Consider the following 25,471-nt stretch of genomic DNA (forward strand, 5'->3'; position numbering starts at 1 on the left):
AATTTAGAGAATCCTTCGAAGAATAAAATGAGGTCTTGATCATTAGGATTAAATAAAAAAAAAACAAAAGGAAAAACTAAACCTTAAAATAACTACTGTTAAATAAACAATTTCAATCTGAATTATTTATTTCTGACATGTGCTTAGAAGCATCTAACTGTTCTATTGAAAATTAATATTTCTTAGTTGAAAATTAATTTTTTTGTTAAAAATTCATCTTTTCGGCGTTAGAAGGCAACTGTTGTCGACAATATTCGAGTTTTGAGCTTGAAACCCCATGTCTTGTTGAAAAGGTACCTCTTGGTTGTAAATTTTTACTTTTTATTTGAAAATTCAATTATTTTGTTGAAAATGCAATATTTCTAATTTTAATATTTTTCTTCAATTCACCTTGAAGTCGTTTAAATTCAGCTGGAATTCTTAGGCATTCTTTTGAATTTCCTTGACTTCAAAATTTATGGATTTCGTTGAATTCTTCCCATTTTCCTTAAATTTGTCTAAATTCAATCCAATTTTATCGGAATCAATGAAATTGTTTTTCTAATTCATTTGAATTCTTTCGAGTTCAAATTGAATTTTATTGAAGTCTATGAATCGAATTATGTTTCTTTTAAATTCAAAAGAACATTAGTTACTTTTAGTCAGTTTATGGATTAGAAATTAATCACTTTTCGGTTAAAATCGGTCTTTTTAACTTTTTCAATTAAATTAGGCTGTGGCGGCCATGAAAATAATAAACTTAAAATTGTTTTAATTCATTTATAAAAGATTCTTTATTATAAATGTTTGAAGATTAGTTTTGACCTTGAAATATTGATAGGGAAAATGAACAATTAGTCAGGGAAAATTCAGGGAATTTCGTCAATGAAGTTCGACTTTGAAGTGACTTTTAAAATATTCAGCTCTAAAATATGTAACTCTGCGCTTGATTTTTATTTTTTTCAACTCAATATAAAATATAAGTGATATCTGTCAATCTCGAATATTTATTTTAAAACCGATGTAAACATTATTCATCAGGTTTTCATTTTAAATTTTTAGTTTGGAACATGTACATGACAAGACATTTTGAGTTTTCAGAATTTTTAACATGTGAAATTTAATTTCAATCTGTTAAATATTTTTTAGATTTAACATTTCAATCTGAAAAATATTCCAAGCTTCTGTTTTATATTTTACCATGTTTAATGTTTTATATAAAGATAATCACAAATTTTGTTAACTTTTAAATTTTAACTGATGCAAGAAGAAGAACTTAAAATGGCTAAGTTTGAAATGAGTCCAATCGATGGTTACTTTAAATTAAACAATTTTCAGCTTTAAAAGCTTTACTTTTTCTAATTTTAATGGCTGAGACATTTTGTTGCAAAAGTTACTCAACGAAATTAATTTTGCAATAAACTAAAATGAATTGACACGAGTTAAACGAAACTTCTCTAAAATGCTTTGTAATTACATCCCGTGGTGGAAGTCGCTAACAATTAGATATTGCACGACACTAAAAACCTTGGTTGTTGCTCGTGCAGTCATAATTAACGTAACAGAGGACGAAAAGCGCAAAAAATAATACCTACTAAATAATGGGTCCCGGTATGGAAATTATGGAAAGAAGAAAAAATGGTTCGTATGTCACGATTGAATCAGCTCGAAATCAATTAAACTCGCCAAGTCAGGGAATTAAAGCAACATAGAGAGAGAGAGAGAGAGAGAGAGAGAAGTGGCAACAGTTCGTTTCCGAGCGATACGTGGATGCCCGGTTCCCAAGCGCATTCCATTGGAGCAAGGCGCTTTCTAACACGTGATACGATTTATCTCTAATTTTCGTAACCCTACTTAAGCTTTCATGTGATCGGATGTAGAATTAAAATTGCATAGCAGGTGTAAAAGAAAGGGGTGCTGTTCCGAAAAGTACTTACCTGCAATTGATTTGAAACTAGGTATACCCACGTATTTTGATTAGCTAATTACGAAAATCATAGTGGAAATACCCGAAAATTTGATATTCAAGGTCAAAACACCAACAAACATTGTTTTTTTCTTCATTTTTTTACTGTATTTCGATAAATATTTGTTTGAAAGAAAAAAGTCTCGAATAAAAGTACTAGTCCTTGAAAAAATCCGTTTTTTATTTTGCAAACTTATGGCATAAATCCATTATTTTTCGAGTAAAATGGGATAATGTTCCAACTAGTATATTTTGCGAAAACTTCAGGTGGTAAGAACTTTTCGGGACTTCATCCAAAAAATACTTGCAAATTGGTGCCTACAAATTTTTAACACCTTGCTAATTATAAAACAAAAAATGAAAACAAAAAATGTTAAATTGTGAAGAAAAAATCATCCTAAGCAAAAGAAATTTAATTCACTATAAGAATGAAACGAAATTAAAACTTTAATATTTCAGTTAATTTTATTAAAGACCGCTCTATGTTAAAGCAATTATTTTAAGATCATTAAGTGACAAATTTATTTATATTCAATTTAATGTTGTTGAAGTGAATAATAAAATTAAATATATTTTTTTTTTTTTTTAGAAAATTTGCCACCATCCGAGTTAAAGAAGTTCAGGAATAAGCAGAGAAAGCAGCGTAGGAAGGCGGAGCTGGAAAGGCAGCAGGCTGCTCAAGCTCAAGAGAAGAGGGAACAACACAATAAGTCTCGGCAACAAGCTGATCCCGATCTCGAACAACCTACGCTAGATGAACTTATTCCTGAAAAATTAGAAAGGGTGAGTTTCGTAAAAATTCTATATTCTGCGTTATTGAATGCAGCGGAAACATTAATTATAATCTGCTTGATTTTTTCAGTCGGAAGATCCTTTAGAACAAGCCATAAAATTTTTGCAACCCTTGCAAGAGTTGGCATCTGATAGAATAGAGACGCATCTAATGGCATTTGAAATCTACATTCGAAAAGGTACTATCAATATTCATTTAAATATGTACACAGTTTTTAGACAGTCATATTGAAATTTCATTCATTTGCAGATATAAAGGTTCCAGAGGCATTATGAATTTTCGAAAATATTGTTAGGACTGAATTGCCAAATTCGTCTTAGAAGTATTCCAAAATTTTCTTAACTTTCAGTTAAACTCTTATCTAATTGCACAAGCATTTAAATAAAGCGTTGCAATTGCTACTCCTTCAATGCTGTATAGCTGCTAATTTACCTCTAAGCTTAAGATTTGATTTAATTTTACATTAAAATAGAATAATTTTCATTCTATTTGGTTGTAAATACAACTTTTCGATTAAAAATTAATTACGTATATGTTTGAAAATTCAACTATTTGGTTAATAAATTATCTTTCTTGATTGAAAACTTTCTGTTGTTTTTAAAAATTCGTTTTTGCGGGTTTAAAAGTCAAGGGTTTTCTAAAGTATTCGACTTTTTATCTTGAAAATATAAGTATTTGGTTTAAAATGCAACTGTTTTTAGTTTAATCTTTTTTTTTCTAATTCTACTAGGTCACTTAAAATTTGTCTTCCTTGGTTAAAAATGAACCTATTTTGATAAAAATTTATCTTTTTTGTTAAAAAGTAATCTTTTTAGTTCCAAAACTCCACTTTTTTGGTCGAAAATTTATCCTTCGTCGTTCCAAATGAACATTTTTGTTCAGTTCATTGCTTAAAACTTAAAATATTTTGTTAAAAATGTATATTTCTTATCGAAAGTTTAACAATTTAGTTGTGGATGCAAATGTTTGTTGACCATTAATTTTGTTGTTAAAAGTTCAACTTTTTTGAAATAATTATAGTTTCGGTTAAAAATTATAATTTTCAGGTTGATGATTTGACCATTCATTGAAAATTTATCTTCTTATGGTAGGAAAGTCATATGTTTGGTTGAATATTCACTTTTTTGTTAAAGCTGTAACTGTCTTCTAAAAACTCCTTGTTTTGACTTAAAAATGTAACTTTCAATAGCGATTGAAATGCTAAAAACAAAAATGATTACTAATAGAAAGTGGTTTTAATAACGGATGGTCGAAGGTCAGGAAAAATTTAGAACGTCAACAAAATTTTGTTAGTCAGCAGGTTGGCCGCTGGACCGGAAAACCGGAAATTTTATCAGACAGAGGAAAACCGGGAAATGACAGTGAATTTATTTCTTGACCGGAAATTTTACAAATTTGTAGAAAAAAATCTTACTCAGCTTAATTTCAGCAGTTTTTTAAGTACGTCATCAGTTGCATTTTCATCTCTCTCAATAAAAAATAAAAAAGTTAAAAGCGTTCGAAATTGACAATTTTTTATTTAAAAAAACCTTTTTAGTTGATCAAATGTGAATGTAAATTATAATGATTTTTAAAATTGATCTATACTTTAACGAGCGGCTATAGTAGAGCATTTCACCCGGGTAGACTACTATGCATATGGTTATCATATATTTTAAGGATTGAGATTTTTAATTGGTTTTTATCGAAATATTTTGAGTAAAAAATAATGAAGAGTTCTTATTATAAATTTTAAGCCATTCGTAATTTAATTTATATCGTTATTTGAAACGAACTTTGTTAGTAAGGAATTCTTAAATAAAAAATTCTCTGATTCTTAAAATGGACAAGGAAAAGTACAAAAGACTATTGTGTTTTTTCACTGCTTTTTTATTGAAGATAATTGGAAATAAAATTACAATCTTCAGAAACACCACATAAAAAGTTTAAAAAACGTAATTGTTTTCTTAATCTTTCGTTTTATTTATGTTCATTTCTTATAACAAGGTGTGCACTTGTGAAAAAGTGCATTACACAATAAACTAGCTTTTTCAGGTGATAACTAGATAATTATAATTAAGCAAACTATAAAAAATACTTAATATAATTGTTGATTTATGCTAACAATTCTGTATAGTTCAAAATCGAACGTTCATTCCATTTTTGCTAATATTATTTATAAATAATTGACAGTCAATATTTTGAAAGGATTTTTTTTTTAAATTCGTATTACTTATCGTAGTCGTATGTCATGGATAATATTGAAGTCCCGTAATTTGAGTTAACGAAGTTTAATTTTGTACATTAAAAATTAATCAATCTTAGCCTGAACTTTTATAATTGCTTCACGGCGACTTGTATTCAGAGATGGGTTGTGACATGTCACTCAAGGTTTTCTACGTATAATACATAAAAACGACGTCATATACGTAGAAAATTGTAGAAAACTGTATAATGCATATCAAAGATGGCGAACGTCATTTACTTGGACGGGACTGCATTTGACAGATTTGTGGAAAAATGGTCTTTTCGTTCCAGCTAAACGCGTTCTAGTTTAGTTGTTGGTTATGAACATAACCATAAAAATTGCCGGTAGAATGTCAACAAGCGGATTGATGATGTATATTTTAATTAGAATAGGATTTTAAGCTATAAATCATTCTATCGATTTTAATCTTGAAACATTGAATAAGGGAAAAAGTTTAGCAGTAATTCATGTGGTAAGGGTGCAGAAGTGAAAGTAAAGGGAATAATCTAAATTCAGTGCAGCGTTAACAGACTAGCGCCTGTCAGTTCTTCCTAATACGACGTTAAATTATAGATGTTTATTAAATAACAAATATATTGTAATAAAAAGAGAAGAATTAGAGACTTAAAATGATAAATTTCCTAACATTTTTCTTTTTGTTAAAAATATTTATAAATTAGAAATGAGATACGGAACACTCACTGTGAAAAATTCAAATAAATAATGACATGTAGGTTTGCTTAAAATTTTCCTTTTGATAAGTATTGCTATTTTGTAAATTTACTATTATAGATACTATGTATTTTTAAGGTTTCAGTAAACATTTACTCAAACTTTAGGAACTTAAAAATCAAAATGTGCCACAGGCATGAAAATAAATCGAATTTTTGTCCGGAATTGTGTAATTTGCACACTAGAATATCCCTATGCTTGAAATAGAGCAAATTAAGAATATGTTTAACGTTGATTAATTCATTTTCAATTATTTCAACAAATTTAATTTGTTTAAATAATTTTTCTTTCGAAATTACGTTTTTTCTTAAAAATTATTACTGTTAGTGTAATGAAATATTTATTAACATTGATTTAGTAATTTTTAATTATTTAAACAAATTGAATTTGTTCAAATAATTTTTTCTCAAATTTTCAAATGAATAATTATTCATATTTCTTCAGTCGAAAATTGACCACCATTGGTTAATTTATGTTTCATTGTTTAAACAAATTTCATTTATTCAAATAAATTTTTTTCACAGAATTATATATTTTTTACAAAAATATTACTGTATTATCGTTAAGTGACAAAAATTTATTTTCAATTGTTCACCAATCGTTAAAGTAATAAATTATTACTTATTTTCAACAACCTTAAATTTGTTTAAACAATATTTTTTCACAAATTGTACTTCATGAAATTCAAATTAAAATAAAATGTACTCCATAAATATTATGAGTTAATTAAACTTTCTAACCTCAAAATCTCACAACTAGCATTACGTTTACAAAAATATTAAATCGTATAAATATAATATTACTGCCTTAATTACCACAATAATTATTCCAAATCTCTTAGCATTTCTTTTTCAAAAAACAAGAGTATTGAAATACTTTATGTAATATTTGTAATCCGATAGGAGGTCTGTTATTGACAAGAGAAATTTAAAACACATCTCCGACCAAACCGTTTAATAAACTTGAGCAAAAGTTTGTGTCCCGAACTCAAGATTTTATCAGCTTTCCTGCAGGCACTCCCATTATCTGTTAATTAAACTCTTTTTTCAGTATAAATTTATTTATTTTCAATCGCATCTAAATAAGTGGAATTCATCCCTAAGAAATTGTCACTTTTTGGTAACAGATTGCGCCAGGCCGTTTCCGTGGCTGTACCCAATAGCAGACAGCCATATCCTAGGCCTTTTGAGCAACAGTGGTTTAGTTTAGTCTATATTAATGATATAGTAATGACTATTATTTATTCGTTTTTAAGGAAGAAAATTCAATTTGGTTTATTAAAATTACGGAACTTCGGTATTTTCAATGACATACAGCTACGACAAGTAATACGAATTTCAAAAATGTTTTAAAATTATGTACTGTCATTTTATAAAAAATATGAGCGAAAATAAAATTAACCTTCGTTTTTGAACTATAAAGAATTGTCAGTATAAAATTAACACGTTTTTATCACATATTTCGTTTAGTTTGCTTAATTATAATTATCGAGTTTTCACATGAAATAGCTTTTTTTGAAGCTAGTTTATTATGTAATTCACTTTTTCACCAGGGTTCATCTTGCTATAAGAAATGAACATAAATAAAACGAAAGATAAAAAACAATTACTTTTTAAAAAACTTTTTCTGTGATGTTTCTGAAGACTAATTTTATTTCTAATTACCTTGAAAGAAAATCAGTGACTGGAAGTCCACTAGACGAACGTGAACAGGTGCAGGTATATACAGTCGGTCATTAAGCGTTGATTAGTCTACTGGTCAGTTAGTCATCTAATCGACTTAGTCGGCTATTGGGCTATGACAGATATACGTAAACACTTCGCTTAAATTATTTGATATTCATTATACATTTATTATACGACATATCGACAAAGTTCGGCTATTCGTAACGAAATTCCGGTGCAAATAGTCCACGGTATGATTTAAAACAAAATGTAGATTCTTGCAGATTTCGAACACAAAATGTAGAAGCTTTTTAAGAATTATAAAAGGGATCAATGGAATAAAAAACATTTTCTCGAGATTCCTAGGAAAAATGAAAGTGACTTTATTTTGTAAAATTAATTTTTAAGAGAATATTTAAAAAGATTTCCGAAAATGTCAAAACTGAATCTGCAAGATTATCAGGAAATAATTTTAATTTTGCAGGATGTAAACAAAAATTGAGGAGGAATTCGAATAATTTTAAACGATGTTTATAAGTTCTGAAAAATTTTCAAAAATAATTTTATATTTTAATAAATGTAAATCAACATGTAAAAGTTTCAAGATTTTAAAATCAAATTTTGAATCTTTTTAAGGATTTTTAAACTATGTATTTAAAATGAAATTAATTAACTTCTAATTTAAGAAGCGTTGAGTCTATAACAAAAATCTAATCGTTCCATTTTCAATATTTTTAGCTTAAAGTTGTTTAAAATGATTTATTACAGCTCAGTTTTTATTACTTTAAACGACAAATTTTTAACTTTACAGTTCGAATGTTTTAATTCATGGACGGTGAAAAATGTTTGCCAACCGGGAAAGATTTATGCCATTAAAACGACCACCCTGAGTCAGGAAGTCAAGAATTGTGAAAAAATTACGAAAGCCAGGGAATTTTTCTCTAAAGTACTTTAAGTTACTGTAAAAGAATAATCAGGGCTGCCCCAGTCGCTATAGGCCCTTTTGTTAATAAAAATATAGCTTTAGTCACTTTTCTTCCAATAAATGAACTCACGGTATCAAATTAACGATGATTTCAAGAGATTTTAAAGGATTTGAAATATCGTAGGGCATTTTAAAAGATTCCAAGGAATTTTCAAGAACCCTAGAAAGTTTCAAAGTATTTCGTAATATTTCAAAATATTAGATATATTTTAGGGTATTTTAAAAGATACTAAGGGATTTTAAATAGATTTCAATAATTTGATGTTATTCCAAAGGATTTAAATGATTTTAGGGCATATTAATATATTTAAAGAGATTTTCAAAAAAATCATAAAAAATCAAGGGATTACCAAGGATTTTAAGGGATTTTTGAAACGGTTTTCATGCGGTTTTTTAACAAATTTTCTAGAATTTCAGACGATATGGAATGATTTTACAGGACTTATGGAGGTTTTAAGATGTTTTTAAGATTGCCAGGGACTTTTTAAGATTACCGAGGATATCAATGGTTTTAAAGAATGTTAAGGTATTCGATGAATTCAATTGAATTCTTCTAAATTCACTCACTTCCACCCAATCCAATGGATTAAAATTTTTCTATATCATTCATCTTAAAACCTTTAAATTTAATGCATTTTTTCATATTTTTTATTTTATTTTTTAAATTCATCTTGAATTTTTATGAATTTTATTGTCTTCTCATTTTCCTGAAATCTCCCTAACTTAATTCCAATTTAAACGAAGTCAATGGACGTTTTTGGATTACATTTTGTTTTTTAATTAAAAAATTTTTAATAATTCAATAATTTTTTGTATTCCCCTGAATTCATTCCTAGAACTGCTGGCTGACGCAGTTTCACAAGAGAGTAGGGCGGGAGCGGTTGCGACATTGTACATATATATATTCAAATATATTTAAAATTTCCAAAGCATTGGGATTCAATTTGAGAGGGCCGTTTTGGACAAACTAAACTTGAACTCGTCTCTTGATATTCGAATTTAAATTTGTTTGTGCATTAATACTTTCGCTTTGAAATTATTCAATCTTAAATGACTTCATGTAAAAACTAAACAATTTTATATAATATACCAAACTCTCGCTTTCAGTCAAGTGTCGGAGGTTACCTTCAAATGGCCTTAGACTGATTTCTGGGGGACATAAATGTAAACAGAATTGGAATATATATATATACGCAAATGATAACAATGTATTTTTATAGGTCGAACGCTATTAATGTTGCGGTCGATAAACCGCGCATATCGCTTGGATCCAAACAACCCAGAGCTGCACACATGTCTCGTACGCTTCCTGCAACACACAAACGCATCACCCTTAGAAGGCGCCGTGGCTGAGGTCGTGAAACGCCAGACTAGTGGAATATTCTCGAGTTCCAGTGCGGAGAACCTGAACGCGCAGTACTTGAAGAAGAACAGCAAGTCTCTGCCACACCTCTTCCAGGGCGCGCGGATGATCTATCTTTTAGATCCCAGTGCTCAATCAAAGGCTCTCTCTCTCATAACTAATATCGAGGACCTCGAAGGCGTCACCCTAGAAATTTGCACGAGGGTGCTCGAGGCTCTTTGCACCGGCGATTTCGGCTCCTGCGAGTCAACGGTAGCTGACTTCAGATCTAAGAGCCATTATCGCTTCCCCTACGCGACCGCATTTCGTCTACATGAGGTTCCAGAGGCCAAAGTGACCGTCAATCACCAGGAGAAGGAAAACTCTATCAAGAACTGATCCTAGCACACGAATTTGGGATCTAGCTAGGCGAATCAAGGGTTGAGAGAACGCTCGAAGGGGAAAGAGTAACAATTTTTAATTGATCGATGGTATCGGTTGTTTTTATCAACGCGAGCGAACGTTCTCGTGGATGGACACGAAGGGACTGAGTGGACTTAGTGTACATTGTGCGTTGTGTAAAATATTATATATGGCGAAACAAGACTTGTATACATGCGTGTTAAGCGCTTCTGTGTGGTTTTGTACACTTACGACCTTGTTAACGTCAAGCAGGTCTCTACCGTGTAGAGTTTGCGAAGGAAATATCGTTGAACACCACATTTGTACCGTCGCTGAATGAAGTTTTCTTTTTTTAGAACCTTGTCGAGTTTTATTAGTAACTCTTACAAAGACTATGTCGAATGAGAAAACATAGATACCACAATTATTTGTAGGCCAAAGAGGATCTCAAATATAGAGTGCGCCTCCGTCGAATATACAATATGGACGACATAATAGGGTAACTGGACTTAGGTCGCCATGATTTTGATTCAATATTTTTGCAGTATAAAAATGATAAAGTGGTTCAATACAAGTTTGAAGGAAGAATTAAAATAACTTTTCTTTCGACACGGAGAGTAATTTCGGGATGTTAATTCACGGCACTACTACTTGATTTTATTACGCTTTGGCGCGAGAACTGCGATCTTGGAACCCTTGCTTTTTAAAGCATACGTCTCGAAGTTTCAGACATTAGGCCACGCCCCTTCAGTCTCAGGTGTTGAATTCTATGCTTTTAAATTACAGAGTCCCAGACCTTAAATCACGTAAAAATTGTAGCTGTAAAATCACGCGTTTCCGTGAATTAATGATATTGGATTATTAAAAAAATAGTTGTGCCTACATTTTCTAATTCGACAATGAAACCCTCCAGCGTTTTCCTCTTTCACTGTACTTCCGGACGTAAGACGCTCAAACTCGTTGAGTTTTTTCCCTCCATTTTTGGGTTCGACAAATAAATTTCAGGTATTGTGGAAAAGGAGCTTATAACAACCTTGCGAACCTTTTTTCTTTCTTGATAGGAAAAATATGTGTAATATACGAAGTGAGATATAAATAAAAAAGAAAATGGCGCGCTATCATCTAGAATTATCTCAGAGAAAGCAAACCACTGAAGAAAGATTTTAATACTCAATCTTGAATGTATCATTTTTGTGTAATGTCAATATTGACCTAGTACTTAAAACTTAAATTTCATGGAATAGAAATAAAGATTTAGTTGTGTAAACAGTATCTTTAATTTTTCATTTCACATTTTAGTTGTAAGTTACTTATTGTAAATTATAATTTTAACTGAGAAACGAAATTTACTTTTTATTTGAAGTAGCAATTTTATGTCGAACGTAACTGTAAAATACACTTCGTGCTTCGTATATTGCTCGTGTTTTTTCAATGGAGACAAAATTCAATTTTTTCTACGAAATATTGTATGTGGTTATGTTTTTATCATTTAAAAGAATTCGAATTTAAATGAAATTAAGTTAGAAATTTCTCACTTTTTTTCAATGAAGTAGAAGGTAAGATCAAAATTGGATTCCGTATTTTTAAATGAATACTCGTAATCTCATTTGGCGAATTAAAACCATCGATCGAAATTTATTTGATCCTTTCGCTCTATTCCTGATCTTCCACTTCGACCAACTCTCTCTCTCTCTCGCCCTATCTCTCTGCCCCCCCCCCTCTCTCTCACCAAATATGATTTACAAACTCATATCGCATACATCATCGGGCATCGCTAAGTTTTCTGCAAGGGGAATGTAAATGTTACCACTAACACGTGATTATCAAAACTTTGACCCTCGATTTGTAGGAAATAGTATTCAAATTACGCCACATAAGATAAGTAACGATTTAACGATATTATTCACACAATTTAAAAAAATTACTCTTACGATATTATCATTTCTTTGAAATGATACTGACTGTAAAAAACAAATCAAAGGCAATTATCGCAGATTGTCCGTGCTACCACTTTCCCTTATGATTTTTAAATTATGTCAGATTCTTACGATTTTTTTGTCACCTTTTTTTTGTAAACTATCGTAAGTGTATTATTTATTTCACAAACGGCTGTATAGGCTCGAAATATTAGAAACGCACTTCCTCTCATTTGTACCTATTGTCGATCACATTCTATATGTAAATATTTGGCACCGATGAAACATGTTATATTATGCGTTATTAAAGAAATAATATTGAAACAAAAATGTCTGAATAAAAAGAAAACATCAATAAAAAAGTAATTGTTAAGAAACTAATTCTGTTTCACCTGTTAGTAAAAAAGGTTGCTATTTCGATAAGAATTTTCGAACTTGTCGGTTAATAGAGGTGTGCAAAAAATTAAACTAAGCCAAGTTGATTCGAGCTACTCAAGTGTGGGTTCGAGAACCTTTTTAATTTCAAAATATTCATGATTGATTGAACAAGTAAGCAAAATTTCCATGACACTTCGTAATAAGAGGGGTTACGGGTTGCTGACAATGAATTACAGACCACAATTTGGATTCAAGATTGCGATCTAGTTTTTGAAAAATTCAATAAATTGTCATATTTTTACGTAAGTGGGTGCCCAAGGGGAGTTTCGGATTGCTGAACACAAGTTTGAAGTACAAATTTTACATTTATTATCCACAATCTTTTGAGAACCCGAAACCGCTCGACATCGATCTACTGACCCGAAAAAACTAGTTTGAACTTCGAATTTCGCAGTTTTTGCATACCCCTATGAATGAATGGTAATCTTATAATGCTTGAAAAAAATTCAATCAATATTAATGATTTTAATTTTTCCCATTAATCCCTAATCCTTATTCATGATTTTAATTATATATGAAAATTTCAAAAATCGAAATTGATAGAATAATGAAATACACTGCCAGAGTAGTTTACAAAAATGTATTTCTTGGAAATGCGGACGCGTAGTTGCGCCGATTATTGATAATTATTAATTAATAATCAAGTCATCGATCATGTGTATTATAGTCATTTGGAATCGATGTGTCAGTATCGAATCTACAAGGGTAGGACAACGTTAACGTCCGCTGTTATTGTCATTAAAAGATCTTAAAATTAAGTGAGACCTCTTGCCGTTTAATGAATCGGCATCAAATGCCGAAGAGGGAATATGTACATATATAGTCAATAATTATATCCGAGTCTCCGAAAGTCATATAATAATAGGCATAATCGTAGGGAACGGGTTTTCACTTAATTTGGGAAAAAATCACATGCTTTCGTTTTCTATATCAATTTTTCCGTCGGTCCAAGACTTATTTTTGGTGTGAGAGATAAGTGCGAATGTTGTTTCTCTCGATATGCGTGACTGTACGGCATAAAAATATTTATATAAGTTATGACGAATAAACACAAATTAAACCAATTGTTCTGTTTCTTTGACGACTTTTTGTTTGTAGCATTATTCTGGAATTTTTCTTTAATGCTATCAGGGTGGCCGGCAAAATACAAGAAAAAAATGTTGTCCGGTCATCAAAGCCACGTAATACTTACTCGATTCCTATCTTACCGACATTTCTTTCGCAGCAACTCACGTTCACACGAATTGAAACATCGAGTTGAAAATTGGGGATATTGCACTAAAGAACCATTGTATTGTCCTAAACTTCTGAAAATATAAAAAATTCTATTGTCAGCAATTTATCTTTTCATTTGCAAAAGTTTTAATTTTAGGATCATGTAATATGTACATATTTTTCGCAAAAACTTTGATTACATACTAAGGAACACTTGTGGAAGTCGGGTAAGTATTACATGGACATAAAATTAAAAATTTAGATTTTTTCCACTAAAAATCTTTTTATTTCAAGTAGTTTTTCTTCTAAATTTGAAATAAAGTGAAGCATCTATAGCGCCGATTTTGGGTCTCACGGCGGGTGGGAACTAACTCCGCTCCGGATGTAAATAATCAGGGACGTGTACACCTTTTCTGGTTGATTTGACTGCATAATAAAAAATATTTTTTTTAATAAAGATACAAGGGTCAACTGAATATTTAACGAAAATGAGGAATAAACTTTATTGTTATGCGTTAAATAAATGTTTTACCTGCTTACGTGCTTTAAACGTTTGCAGACCGCTGAGCATCTCGTTTAAAAGGAGAGCTTTCTCTTAAATATTTATTCCAGAAGTTCGGTCGCTCACTCGAATTGGAGCCATCGAATTGGCCATCGGAACTAGCTGTATCCAGACACAAATTACTATTTTCACCAAAACACTTCACGTCAAAAGTTCAAGTGAGGAAGCACGCACTTAGCCTATTGCGCAGTTTCATTTCTCTCTCTCTCTCTATCTGCCTATCCAATACTATTTATTTTTCTTTGTCGATTCGTCGAACCTACTGTTCTCTGTTGAAAATTCCTATATAGAATCCTGTACTGAATCCTACATAGAAACTTTGCAAGAACCTGCACATATTGCTATGAGGGTTCCTATGTGGGTTCTGATGTATGACTCCTTTAAGGAAAAATGACAAGGATCTTACGTAGGTTCCTGTATAGTTTCTTGGTCATCGTGAAATTGCTGTGATTTAATTTATACTTATTTATAAATTCGCACAATTCTGAGGATTCGAATCCTCGAACCGCTGACTTTACAGGTTCTAAACATAAACCAAGAGTGCATAAACACGCGCAGCCATCGAGGCTAATCAATATAGGTATCATACAATGTTTAATTTCTAGGCAGTCACCTGACGAACTTGAACCACACATACGCATCCCATACGCACCGCGCGTGTGGATGACCTGGATACTTGGTTAAGATCCTATGCCAGTCATTTCACGATGACCAGGAAACTGTACAGGAACCTACATAAGATCCTTGTCACTTTTCCCTGAAGGAGCCATACGTCAGAAACCACATATGAACTCTCATAGGATCATGTACAGGTTCTCGCAAAGTTCCTATGTAGGATTCTAAAGAGGATTCTATATAGGAATTTTCGACAGGGTTAGCTACGGCAACGCCACCAATTTGGAACTGTTCTGAAGAAATTGGAATTTGAATTACATATTAACCAGAAATCTTATGGTAAATAATTCATTTTAAATCGTAGTTTAATCTATATTTAATCTTTAATTAAAAATAACTTATATACACTGCTATTTTTCATGAACATTGCTCCAATCCCTACTGAAAATTTTTATATAGGTTCCTATATAGCCACCTACATAGGATCCTGTATAGAATCTTGTATAAATCCATTGTTTCTTCAGTTTCGACCTTTAGTTGATATAATATATAGTTTCCGGTTTAGAAGGTCCAAGAAAAAAAAACACGAGTTTTAATTTGAAAAACTTGGCGGAGTTTCGGACAAAATATAGTCCCTTATCAAGCCTGTTAAAAAACACAAAACTTTATTGTAAAACACAAATTTTCACAAAATTAAGATATAAATAAAACGATTAATATCTAAAGATTAAGAGTGAAAAATTTTTAATTATCAACGTGGTATAAAGTTAGAAGGAAAAGTTTAAAACATAAAATAATAAAAGTAAATGGTTATACCTAAACAAAGTCCGGTGAGAATACGTATAAGAGTGACGCACAATGTAGAAAATTTTGTAGGTTATCTTCAGTAAGCTGGAGAGGGCACAACATATCAACAAAAGTAGATCATCCTCTATTTTGTGAGATAAATGATGAAGTTACATCGATTTTTATGATTTTAGTTGCAAGTATGAACAACAATAAAACATCTGTGCAATAGAGAAAAGAAATTTTTTAAAATTTAGTTGTATATGAAAAAAGTTGTTATGCGTACAGGATACGTTGGTTCGAAAAAATGGAAGTGAGGTTAAAAATAAGAAAAAGTTGTGAAAAAGCCAAGAGAAGGTTATCTTACCAACATTTTCCAATGAGTCAAAATATATATAATCGTTCAGAGGTTCTGAGAGTGAACCAGACCGTCCTCTTGTGCATCGTAAGCTGAAGCTAGTGTTTCTAAAGTCAACTAAAATGTGTTAGTCAATGATGTGTTCTAGAAAGCGCTGAGAATTGAAGTTGTTTGAGAATATAAAAAAAAAATAAAAGAGACTTTATGAGTCTGTAGATTGGGGATTAATAGATAATTTACGTTTAAGAATATAAGAAATTTTTTATTGGAAAATTTTTATGAAAATTAAATTCTAAAAATTACATAATGAGCTGTCGAAGTTAGATCATTTAGAATTCTCAAATCTTAAATTAACAGATTTCCTTTCTTTTTTGATAAAAAATGATCCATATGCTCTGGGAATCACAGTAGTATTTGCTTTGAGTCCTTTAGCCACTTGTGAAGAGATATATGCTTTACGATCCCATCTGTTAATTAAAATATTGTTAGATTTTTCCGAGGTAGCGGTATATTCGAAATTAACTTCTTTGAATTTGAAATGGTCTGATAAAAGTAACATCTTTTTTTCAATGTATTCTGATTTTTGCAATGCAACTGTGTTATTTCCTTTGTCAGCTTTGAAAAAAAATTAAATCTGGGTTTTCTTTAATAAATTTAATAGCTGGGTTGAAATCTAGATTCTTTTGAAATTTTTTTTATTTAAAAACGGAGAATTTAAGAAGTTGAGAATAGTTTGAGAGCAATGTACTCTTAACTCATTCTGTTTATCTAAAGGTAAGTTCCATATTCCAAATTCAATAGAAGCTATGATATCATGCGAAGGAAAATGTTTTCTGTTAAATGAATTGTATGCGTCTTAAAATTAAGGAACATACACGCCGAAATTTTAATTTAGATAATATGACTGCTCTAGAAAGACACAGAATTGAGACTGGGCATGATTTTGATTTTACCAATCCTAAAATTCTAGCTCAAGAAAAAAATTAAAAAAAAACGCTTAACGATTGAATCATTTTTGATCAAAAAAGAAACGAAATCTGTTAATTTAAGATTTGAGAATTCTAAATTATCTAACTACGACAGCTCATTATGTAATTTTTAGAATAATTTAATTTTCATAAAAATTTTCCAATTAAAAATTTCTTATATTCTTAAACGTAAATTATCTACTAATCCCCAATCTACATACTCATAAAGTCTCTTTTATTTTATTTTCATATTCTCAAACAACTTCAATTCTCAGCGCTTTCTAGAACACATCATTGAATAACACAACTTAGTTGACTTGAGAAACACTAGCTTCAGTTTACGATGTACAAGAGGACGGTCTGGTTCACTCTCAGAACCTCTGAGCGATTTTATATATATATTGACTCATTGAAAAATGTTAATATTTCTCCGATTTTATAATAATGAGAAGTTCATTACTTTCAACAAATTTTTCTCTCATTTGACTTTTGGTAATATAACCTTTTCTTGACTTTTTCACAACTTTTTCTTACTTTTGACCTCACTTCTATTTTTTCGAACCAACGTATCCTATACGCATAACAACTTTTTTCATATACAATACAACTAAATTAAAAAATTTCTTTTCTCTATTGCACAGATGTTTTATTGTTGTTCATACTTGCAACAAAAATCATAAAAATCGATATAACTTCATCATTTATCTCACAAAATAGAAGATCTACTTTTGTTGATATGTTGTGCCCACTCCAGCTTACTAAAGATAACCTACAAAATTTTCTACATTGTACGTCACTCTTATACGTATTCTCACCAAACCTTGTTTAGGTATAACCATTTACTTTTATTATTTATGTTTTAAACTTTTCCTTCTAACTTTATACCACGCTGATAATTTAAAAATTTTCACTCTTAATCTTTATATATTAATCGTTTTATTTATATCTTAATTTTGTGAAAATATGTGTTTTACAATAAAGTTTTGTGTTTTTTAACAGGCTTGATAAGGAATTATATTTTGTCCGAAACGTCGCCAAGTTTTTTCAAAATAAAACTCGTGTTTTTTATTTCTTTGACCTTCTAAACTGGAAACTATATGTTATATATAGAATCTTGTATATTTTTCTGTATGAGACTATCCAGATGCGCAGTAGTATTCTGTGGCACCTACGGCTGTGCAGAAGTTTTTTTGTTTCTCCAGGAGCATCTAGAGCCATATGTACCGTTAGGCATCATTAGATACGTACCATTAGGTACCTTATCAGGGATGGTCCTAAACAGGTACCTATATAGGTTCCTATGCCATTTCCTGTAGGTAGCACTTACAGGTGAAACATATAGGATCCAATGTAGGTTTCTATATAGGAACCTATATAGGAATTTTCAGTAGGGATAACTTCGCGATATAGAATCACAGGTCAGATGGTGCTGTTGTCAATGACAGGCTTCTTTTATCATGCCACGAAATAATCCGATCACTCACATCGGCTTCAGTAGGCATCGGAGCACCACTGCTGCTCGGCTTGAGTTCTTGTGCTAATTCGTGTGTGTCTCCCGCTTCGAGTGAACTGTCGGAACGTCGTGACGCATTTACACAGGTAGGCCGTTAGGTCAGAGTGCCTTACCGCAACGCTTCCGCTCGGCTTGGCGCGGCGTCAATTCTCGGAAGGGCTATAGAAGGGAGTTCTATTGAAGGGGTTCACTGTATTAAAATTAAAACTTGACGAGATCAAAGTGGACTAGATAAAAAATTTATGCAAAAAAAGAAAATATAAATTTCACTCAATCATTAAAATTCTTATTAAAGCTTTTAATTAGATTAAAGTCGTGTCGTAAATTATTTTCTAAATAATTAAAACTGAACTCAGTTTTACAATATCTTATTTTTGATTTGTGAATATTTCTGAACGAAAAGACACATATAAGTGTTACTCCTTGTCTAATTTGCGAGGGAAATCGAATGGACTAATTATTATTTCTTTCGTGATCGATCAAACTGTGATTTTATTGCTTCAGAGTCGTCTTATTGCACCATAACAATTCTCTGACATTGCACGAATATCGATATCGTTGGATGTATTTTCAACTCACAAAAAGAGCCACTTCTAAAATATGTATCTTTAAGTAGTTAATGAAATTAAAAGAAATTTATATTTATCCTATTTTTATTCCTAAAACGAAGCATTAGCTAAAACTTTTATCAACAAATTACTCAATTTCCAATTGCTTTGCCTCTGTTAATTGAAATAAATTGAAGAGCCACACTGCATATGGGCGTAAGTGCCAAATATTCGAAAATCGGTTTATTGGCCTAAACTACTTGTTTCCCCATAACTCGTGTACCTCTAGAAGATTATGGTCCAGTTCGACCCGAAAGTAGGTCTAGGAAAAAAAGTCAGTGCATACGGGTGTGTCACGATGCTGGCTGGTGTAAGTGCCATGTTTCATAGTGAGGTGTCACCGCGGCGTCATTGATTTTCAGAGCACGTGTAGATTCTGGTTTTTTGAAGTTTGTCCGTCAAAAATTATGAATTCTTGCAAAGAAATAGTTGCTGCAAAAATTACTCTTTATGTTTCGAAATGGAAGCTTTCTGGTGCGCGCCGGTCTTTGACCAGTGCATTCTCGCACATGATTATGTTTTTTTAAGTACTTTTATTGCAATTCAATAGAGGTAATCAATAGCTCAAAAGTGCTTTTTAGTTTTTCTCCTAAATTACAAATTTAAACAGTTACGCAACTTTTTGTATGTCGAAATTGAAGCTTTGTGGTGCTCACTGCTGTTTGTCAAGGGCTTTCTCGCACCCGGTTATCTTTTTAAAATCAATCTTATTGCAATTCAATAGAGTTAACCAATACCTCAAAAGTACTTTTTTGTTTTTCACTTAAATTAAAAAGTTACGAAACTTTTTATGTATCGAAATTGAAGCTTTCTGGCGCGCGTCGATATTTGACCAGGGGTTTCTCGCACATGGCTACCTTTTTAAAGCACTTTTATTGCAATTCAATTGAGGTAGTCAATTGCTCAAAAGTGCTTTTGGGTTTTTCTCCTAAATTAAAAATTTAAACAGTTACGCAACTTTTGATGTGTCAAAATTGAAGCTTTTTGGGGCGCGCCGATATTTAACCAGGGCTTTCTCGCACATGGATATCTTTTTTTATAGTGCTTTTTTTGCAATTCAATAGAGTTAACCAATAGCTCGAAAGAATTTTTTGGTTTTCACTTAAATTTAAAAGTTGAATAGTTACGCAACTTTTTGTGACAAAATTGAAGTTTTTTGGTGCGTTCTGATATTTGTCAAGGGCTTTCTCGCACACGGCTACCTTTTTAAACCACTCTTATTGCAATTCAATATGGTTAATCAATAGCTCAAAAGTACTGTTTTCTTTTATCTTAAATTAAAAAATTAAACAGTTACGCAACTTTTTATGTGTCAAAATTGAAGCTTTTTGGCGCCCGCCGCTCTTTGTTGCAGATGGTAACCTTTTTTAAAGTGCTTTTTTGCAAATCAATAGACCTAACCAGCAACTCAAAATTACTTTCTAGTTTTCTTTTTAAATTGAAAAATAAAACAGTTACGCAAATTTTCATGCATAAAAATCAGAGTTTATGGTGACACGCTGTACCTTTGACAAAGGTTTTCTCGGTAAAGGATACTTCTTTCTGGATGTTCCTTTTATGGTTCGATAAAGCCGAACAGAACCTCGAAACGTTTTTGCATTTTGTTGTTAAAAAGTATTTGCGTGATATTTAGACAGTTTTTTAGTTCTCCTGTAAAAATAGGGGTTTGGTACTTACGCCAGTATGCAGTGTTCCCCTTCAATTGCAAATTAGCACTTGTGTAAAAAAAAACACAATTAAGTAATTCGTATTTCGTTTAAAGGATCCCGCACAATTTACTTTAAAATCCGGCCTTGGTCAAATTGACTGAAATTGCAATGTAGTGTAGTTCAAAGCCTCCTGATAAAAAAAATTTTCATGGGTACTAGTTCAAAAAATCAAAAGTTTTCAAGATAGGTGGGGCCTAACGCGAAAAATATGACCACAGTCGAATCTAATGTCCCGCATGAAACTTGAAGATGAGGTGCAGATTTTTCAATAAACTGTGATCAGTACACTCACTGACAATACTAGAAACACTGGTAAAACCAGTCCAGCTAATAAGGGCAACAAAATGGCGCTGGCCTTAAAAAATGGACTATATCTACTTCCTCTCCTATTTACAATCTTTCCTTCTCCATTCCTCTTCCTCCTTCCTTCTCTTCTTCTCCATCTTACCCAACAATCCTTTCACCCATGCTACTGCCCTTTTGTCCTCCCCTTTCATGCGACAATACCTCCATGCTTATCTCACTCCTGTATCCTATTTACCGTCTCACTTCCCTTCCACCCCCACATCTCCAATCCGTAAAATAAGACACTCATCACTAGTGATTCAAACAATTTCCTTCTCCTTCACTAATCATCTGCAAAAAACCTTCCTTCCACTTCCTCTCTCCTCCCTTATCTATTCCATCCCCTGTCCTGAACACCTTTGACTTGACCGCATTTAACTTTAACCTATTATTGTCCAAATATCGTCTCAACCGTTTCATCATCTCCTTTAAAGCCTCTTCGCTCTTTGCTAGCAGCACTATGTCATCTGTATATGCGAGTGACCATATCCTGACTCCTACCACTCCGGCCGCTAGCTTACTCTCCATATCCGCGATCAAAATTGCAAAAAGCGTTGGGCTAAGCGGGCACCCTTGCCTCAACCCCCTATCCATCCAGAATCCCTCAGAGATTCCCTCCCCTTCTATCACCCTATCTTTCGTCTCCTTATATACCTTCCTTACCCTCTCCATCAGGCCCCTCTTCACTCCCCTCTCTTCCATTGCCTCCCACAACTTTCCCCAATCCACCGAAGAGAACAAGCTGCAAGACGTAAATATTGTCAATAGTACTCATTCCCTACCTAAAGCCCGAAGGCGTCTCCGGAAATATTCCTTTCCCCTCAACATCCTTGCGCAGCCTCTCTGCTCACAACATCGTGTATATTTTGTACGCAGTATTCATTAGCGCAATTCGTCTATAATTTTCCTGCCTCTCCCTATCCCCTCTCTTATACAGTGGTAGGATCAACCCCTCCCTCTACCCTCTTGGGAATCCCTCCCCCTCCATACTTTTTGCACTATCCTCTTTAGCCTCTGCCTTACCTCTTGTATGACAAACAACCACGCTTCGTTCTGTACCCCGTCTAGCCCTGCTGCCTGACATTTTTTCAACTTCCTTATCTGCTTTTCTATCTCCTCGTCATTCAGCTCCTTTCCATCTATCTCCCTCGTTCTTCTAATTCCCTCATCTCTCTTCTGTGAATCAGACCCTTGAAATGAATCCTCAAAAAATTTCCTCCATTCGTCGGTCCTTATCTTCTCACTTATCTCCACCCTACGTTCCCTAATTCTATTAATTATTATTTTCCACACGGCCCCTTCTGTCTTACCACTTCTTAACTCCTATTTCAGCTTTTTTTTTCCTTTTCCTGCTCTTTCTTCTGACACATCACCGTAAACTCCTTCATCATTTATATGTACTCCTCCCTTTTCGCGGTTCCTTCCTTCCAATTCCTGTACTTCTTTTTCACGTTTCTCTTGATCATTTAACATTTCCTATCCCACCACGGCTTCACCATTCCTTTCTTCTTCTTCCTAAATACCTTATTTCGCACACAACCTTTCACTTTCTCTTTTAGATCCTCACCTACATCGGTCACCGACTGCCTCTCAAAGTTTACGTTACCGAACTGCTCCTTATACTTCTCTATCGCCTCTCTCAACAATATTAGTTTATTAAATTTTCTCACAAATGAAGGAATATTAGAGCTCCTAGCTCATTTAGTTCTCCGTACATTCATATTGTACACCGGTGAGTATGTTTATTACTATCGTTTGTTTGACACCTATACCAACAACAGGTCATGGGTCAAGCACGCGTCCACTGCGAGAAATTCGAAATTTAATAGTGAAAATTTATCAGTGAAAAGAAAACTACTTTATCCATGAGCAGTGCTATTGGAGCGAGCAAAACCAGAAAAACCTGGAAAGCAGGGAAAAGTCGGGGAATTTGTTTGGCCACACAAAAGTAAAGGATTTTGAAGAAAAAATGGCAAAGTCGGCGAATTTCTGTAAGAAGCACTTTAAGTAACAATAAAAAAATCAAAGCTGCCACGTACTCATGTTTTCCTTAAATCACTTTTTAAATAGAATGATTATTTAAGTTCCTTTTTAAGATGAAAAGATCTCATTGGTTTACCACCATTTAATTTAGTATTTCAAAGGATTAAAATATATTGAAGAGCATTTTAAAGAGAACAAGGAATTTTCAAGAGCTTTAAAAAGTATAAAAGTTCCCAGGCACTGTCAAAAGATTTTAAAAGTGTTATAGGGTGTTAAAGATTTTAAGAGATCTTTCAATATTTCTTGCCAACTATTTGGAATTTACCCTGAATTATTATTAATTTATTCTGAATTCTTTTCAATTCTTGGGAGTTCTCTTAAATTTATTGAATTCACTTATATTTTAAGAATTTACTTGAATTTTTTTTAATTCTTTTAATTCAATGGATTTCTAAAAGAATTTGCTTGAGTTTCTGTTTAATTCATGCTGATTTTCTTCAATGTTCTGATTTTGTCTAAGTCATTCGTATTCTTTTGAATTTACTTTGAATTGTTTTGAAGTCTTATGAATTTACCCAGAATTCGTTAAAATTCATCTGATATTTTTACATATTTCATCGAATTCTTATCAATTCTTTTACATTAAAAAGAAATTAGTCACATTATTAATGCACACTAGTGACTTTAGATCACTTTCTGGGTTATATAAATGACACGTTCGGTCACTTTTTAGTGTATAAGGTCTTTATTTTCATTAAATTGGGCTGTGGCAACCCTGAGTATAATAAATTAAAAATGTGTACATTTAAAGTGGTTTTATTCCATTTATAAGAAATTCCTTATTTAAAATGTTATAAGATTAGAATTTAAATCTTTAAATATTATTAGCCAGGGAAAATGAAAAATTAGTTAAGGAAAAATGATTGAAGTCATTGAATTTTCAAAATAAAGTTTTGGGGACACCCTGTTTTGTACATGTTGCGCTGTTTGTTTTTGTTATCTGGTGATAAGTTTTTCTTGCAGGTACAGAAGAATGGCCCACAGAAGTTTTTTGAAATTGAAAAGACTTTAGTAAAATCATCGTGAAAAAATATAGAATGTATTGCAGGAGAAATGGCACTGAAACGACGTCTTCTGGATGCATATGAGGAATTAAGGATGTTCAGAGAGAAAAATCAAAAAATAAACGAGAAACTTTTCGATCGTTTCGACCAAGTAATGGGTAATTATGTGAAAAATATCTTCTATGATTATGACAATTATTTACATATTCAAGTAGGCTCAACTTTGTCTCTTCGAAGGAACAAAATTTTGTCTCTAATAATCTTCTAGAAAAACGCCTAGTGATATTTTTTTATCATGTTATGCTTTCAAGATTTTGCATAACCAAAAGGCAAGGATTTTGACGATGAAATTGTGACTGCTAAAATGATTAGAGGTCACCGATGATAAAACAGAAATTGAAAGCGCAGAATCCATGATTATCGATGATGATGAAGCCGGAATCTTTGAACGTGTAAGTGAACTTAGAAATTCACGTTTGATGCATTTTCATTCATAAATTTTAATTAGTGAACGCCCACATTTAGATGCAAATAATAATAATTATCAATATTAAAACTCAATAAATATGTAATACTGCACAATATTAGTACTCAATAAATAGGTTACACTACATAATTTTACTACTAAATACATATGTAATACTACATAATATAAGACTTTGTATTATGATACAAAGCACTTTTAGACATTAAAGTTTTGTAAATCAATCATTGGATTTTTGATTATAGATTAATGACCACTAACCACCTGGTAGGAATGGGTAAAGCTTAGAGAACCTAATTTGCGTCCAGGATACCGAAATTGTGTGTCAAAAATATCCCGGCTAGGACGGGATAAAACTCGTATAGATGACATTAGTACCCCGTATTAGTCCCAGATAGCGAAACTTTATACATAATCGACCCCAACTAGGGTCGGATAAAACCTGGATAGCGAGAATATGTTCCACATAGTTCACGGTTAGAACCGAATAAAATCCAGATAAATAGTTTTAATGCCCCGTATAAGTCCCGGATACACTTGGATAACGAGATTGTGAGCCGAATTGATCCCAACTAGAACCGAATAAAACCTGGATAGATATTTTCAGTGTACCATGTAAGTCCCGGATAGCGAGATTCTGTGCCGAATAGATTCCGTTTCGGGCCAGATAAAAACCGGAGATATTTTAGTGTTACGAATAGACTCGAATAAAGATATTTTATGCCGAATAGTTCCAAACTACGGCCAGATAAAATCCGGATAGATATTTTTGTCCCGGAATGGACCCGGATAACGAGATTGCATGTCGAATAGATCC

General features: G+C 32.2%; 1 protein-coding gene and 2 long non-coding RNA genes across 4 annotated transcripts in view; 2 read left to right on the forward strand and 1 right to left on the reverse strand.

Annotated features, from left to right (window-relative positions):
* LOC117172922 (N-alpha-acetyltransferase 15, NatA auxiliary subunit) overlaps positions 1 to 13,508 on the forward strand; it is a 171,089-nt gene extending 157,581 nt beyond the window's left edge. The window contains exons 9-11 of one of the 2 annotated variants that reach the window (XM_033361218.1): positions 2,535 to 2,728; positions 2,808 to 2,916; positions 9,567 to 13,508. In XM_033361218.1, the coding sequence (XP_033217109.1) occupies positions 2,535 to 2,728; positions 2,808 to 2,916; positions 9,567 to 10,087 (824 nt within the window). In that variant the 3' untranslated portion in view covers positions 10,088 to 13,508. Of the gene's footprint in view, positions 1 to 2,534; positions 2,729 to 2,807; positions 2,917 to 2,987; positions 3,157 to 9,566 lie in introns of those variants that run through there. The other variant, XM_033361219.1, reaches the window with a different exon arrangement.
* Positions 13,509 to 15,247: 1,739 nt separating this feature from the next.
* On the reverse strand, positions 15,248 to 16,119 carry LOC117173423. The gene is made up of 3 exons (XR_004467176.1): positions 15,990 to 16,119; positions 15,653 to 15,843; positions 15,248 to 15,481 (listed from the first exon to the last, which is right to left on the reverse strand). It is a non-coding gene; the product is annotated as an uncharacterized LOC117173423 (long non-coding RNA).
* An 8,016-nt stretch (positions 16,120 to 24,135) lies between these two features.
* On the forward strand, positions 24,136 to 24,780 carry LOC117173335. The gene is made up of 2 exons (XR_004467160.1): positions 24,136 to 24,328; positions 24,482 to 24,780. It is a non-coding gene; the product is annotated as an uncharacterized LOC117173335 (long non-coding RNA).
* Positions 24,781 to 25,471: the final 691 nt, after the last annotated feature.

Source organism: Belonocnema kinseyi, chromosome 5 (genome assembly GCF_010883055.1).
Source record: "Belonocnema kinseyi isolate 2016_QV_RU_SX_M_011 chromosome 5, B_treatae_v1, whole genome shotgun sequence".
In the NCBI taxonomy this organism is placed as follows: domain Eukaryota; kingdom Metazoa; phylum Arthropoda; class Insecta; order Hymenoptera; family Cynipidae; genus Belonocnema; species Belonocnema kinseyi.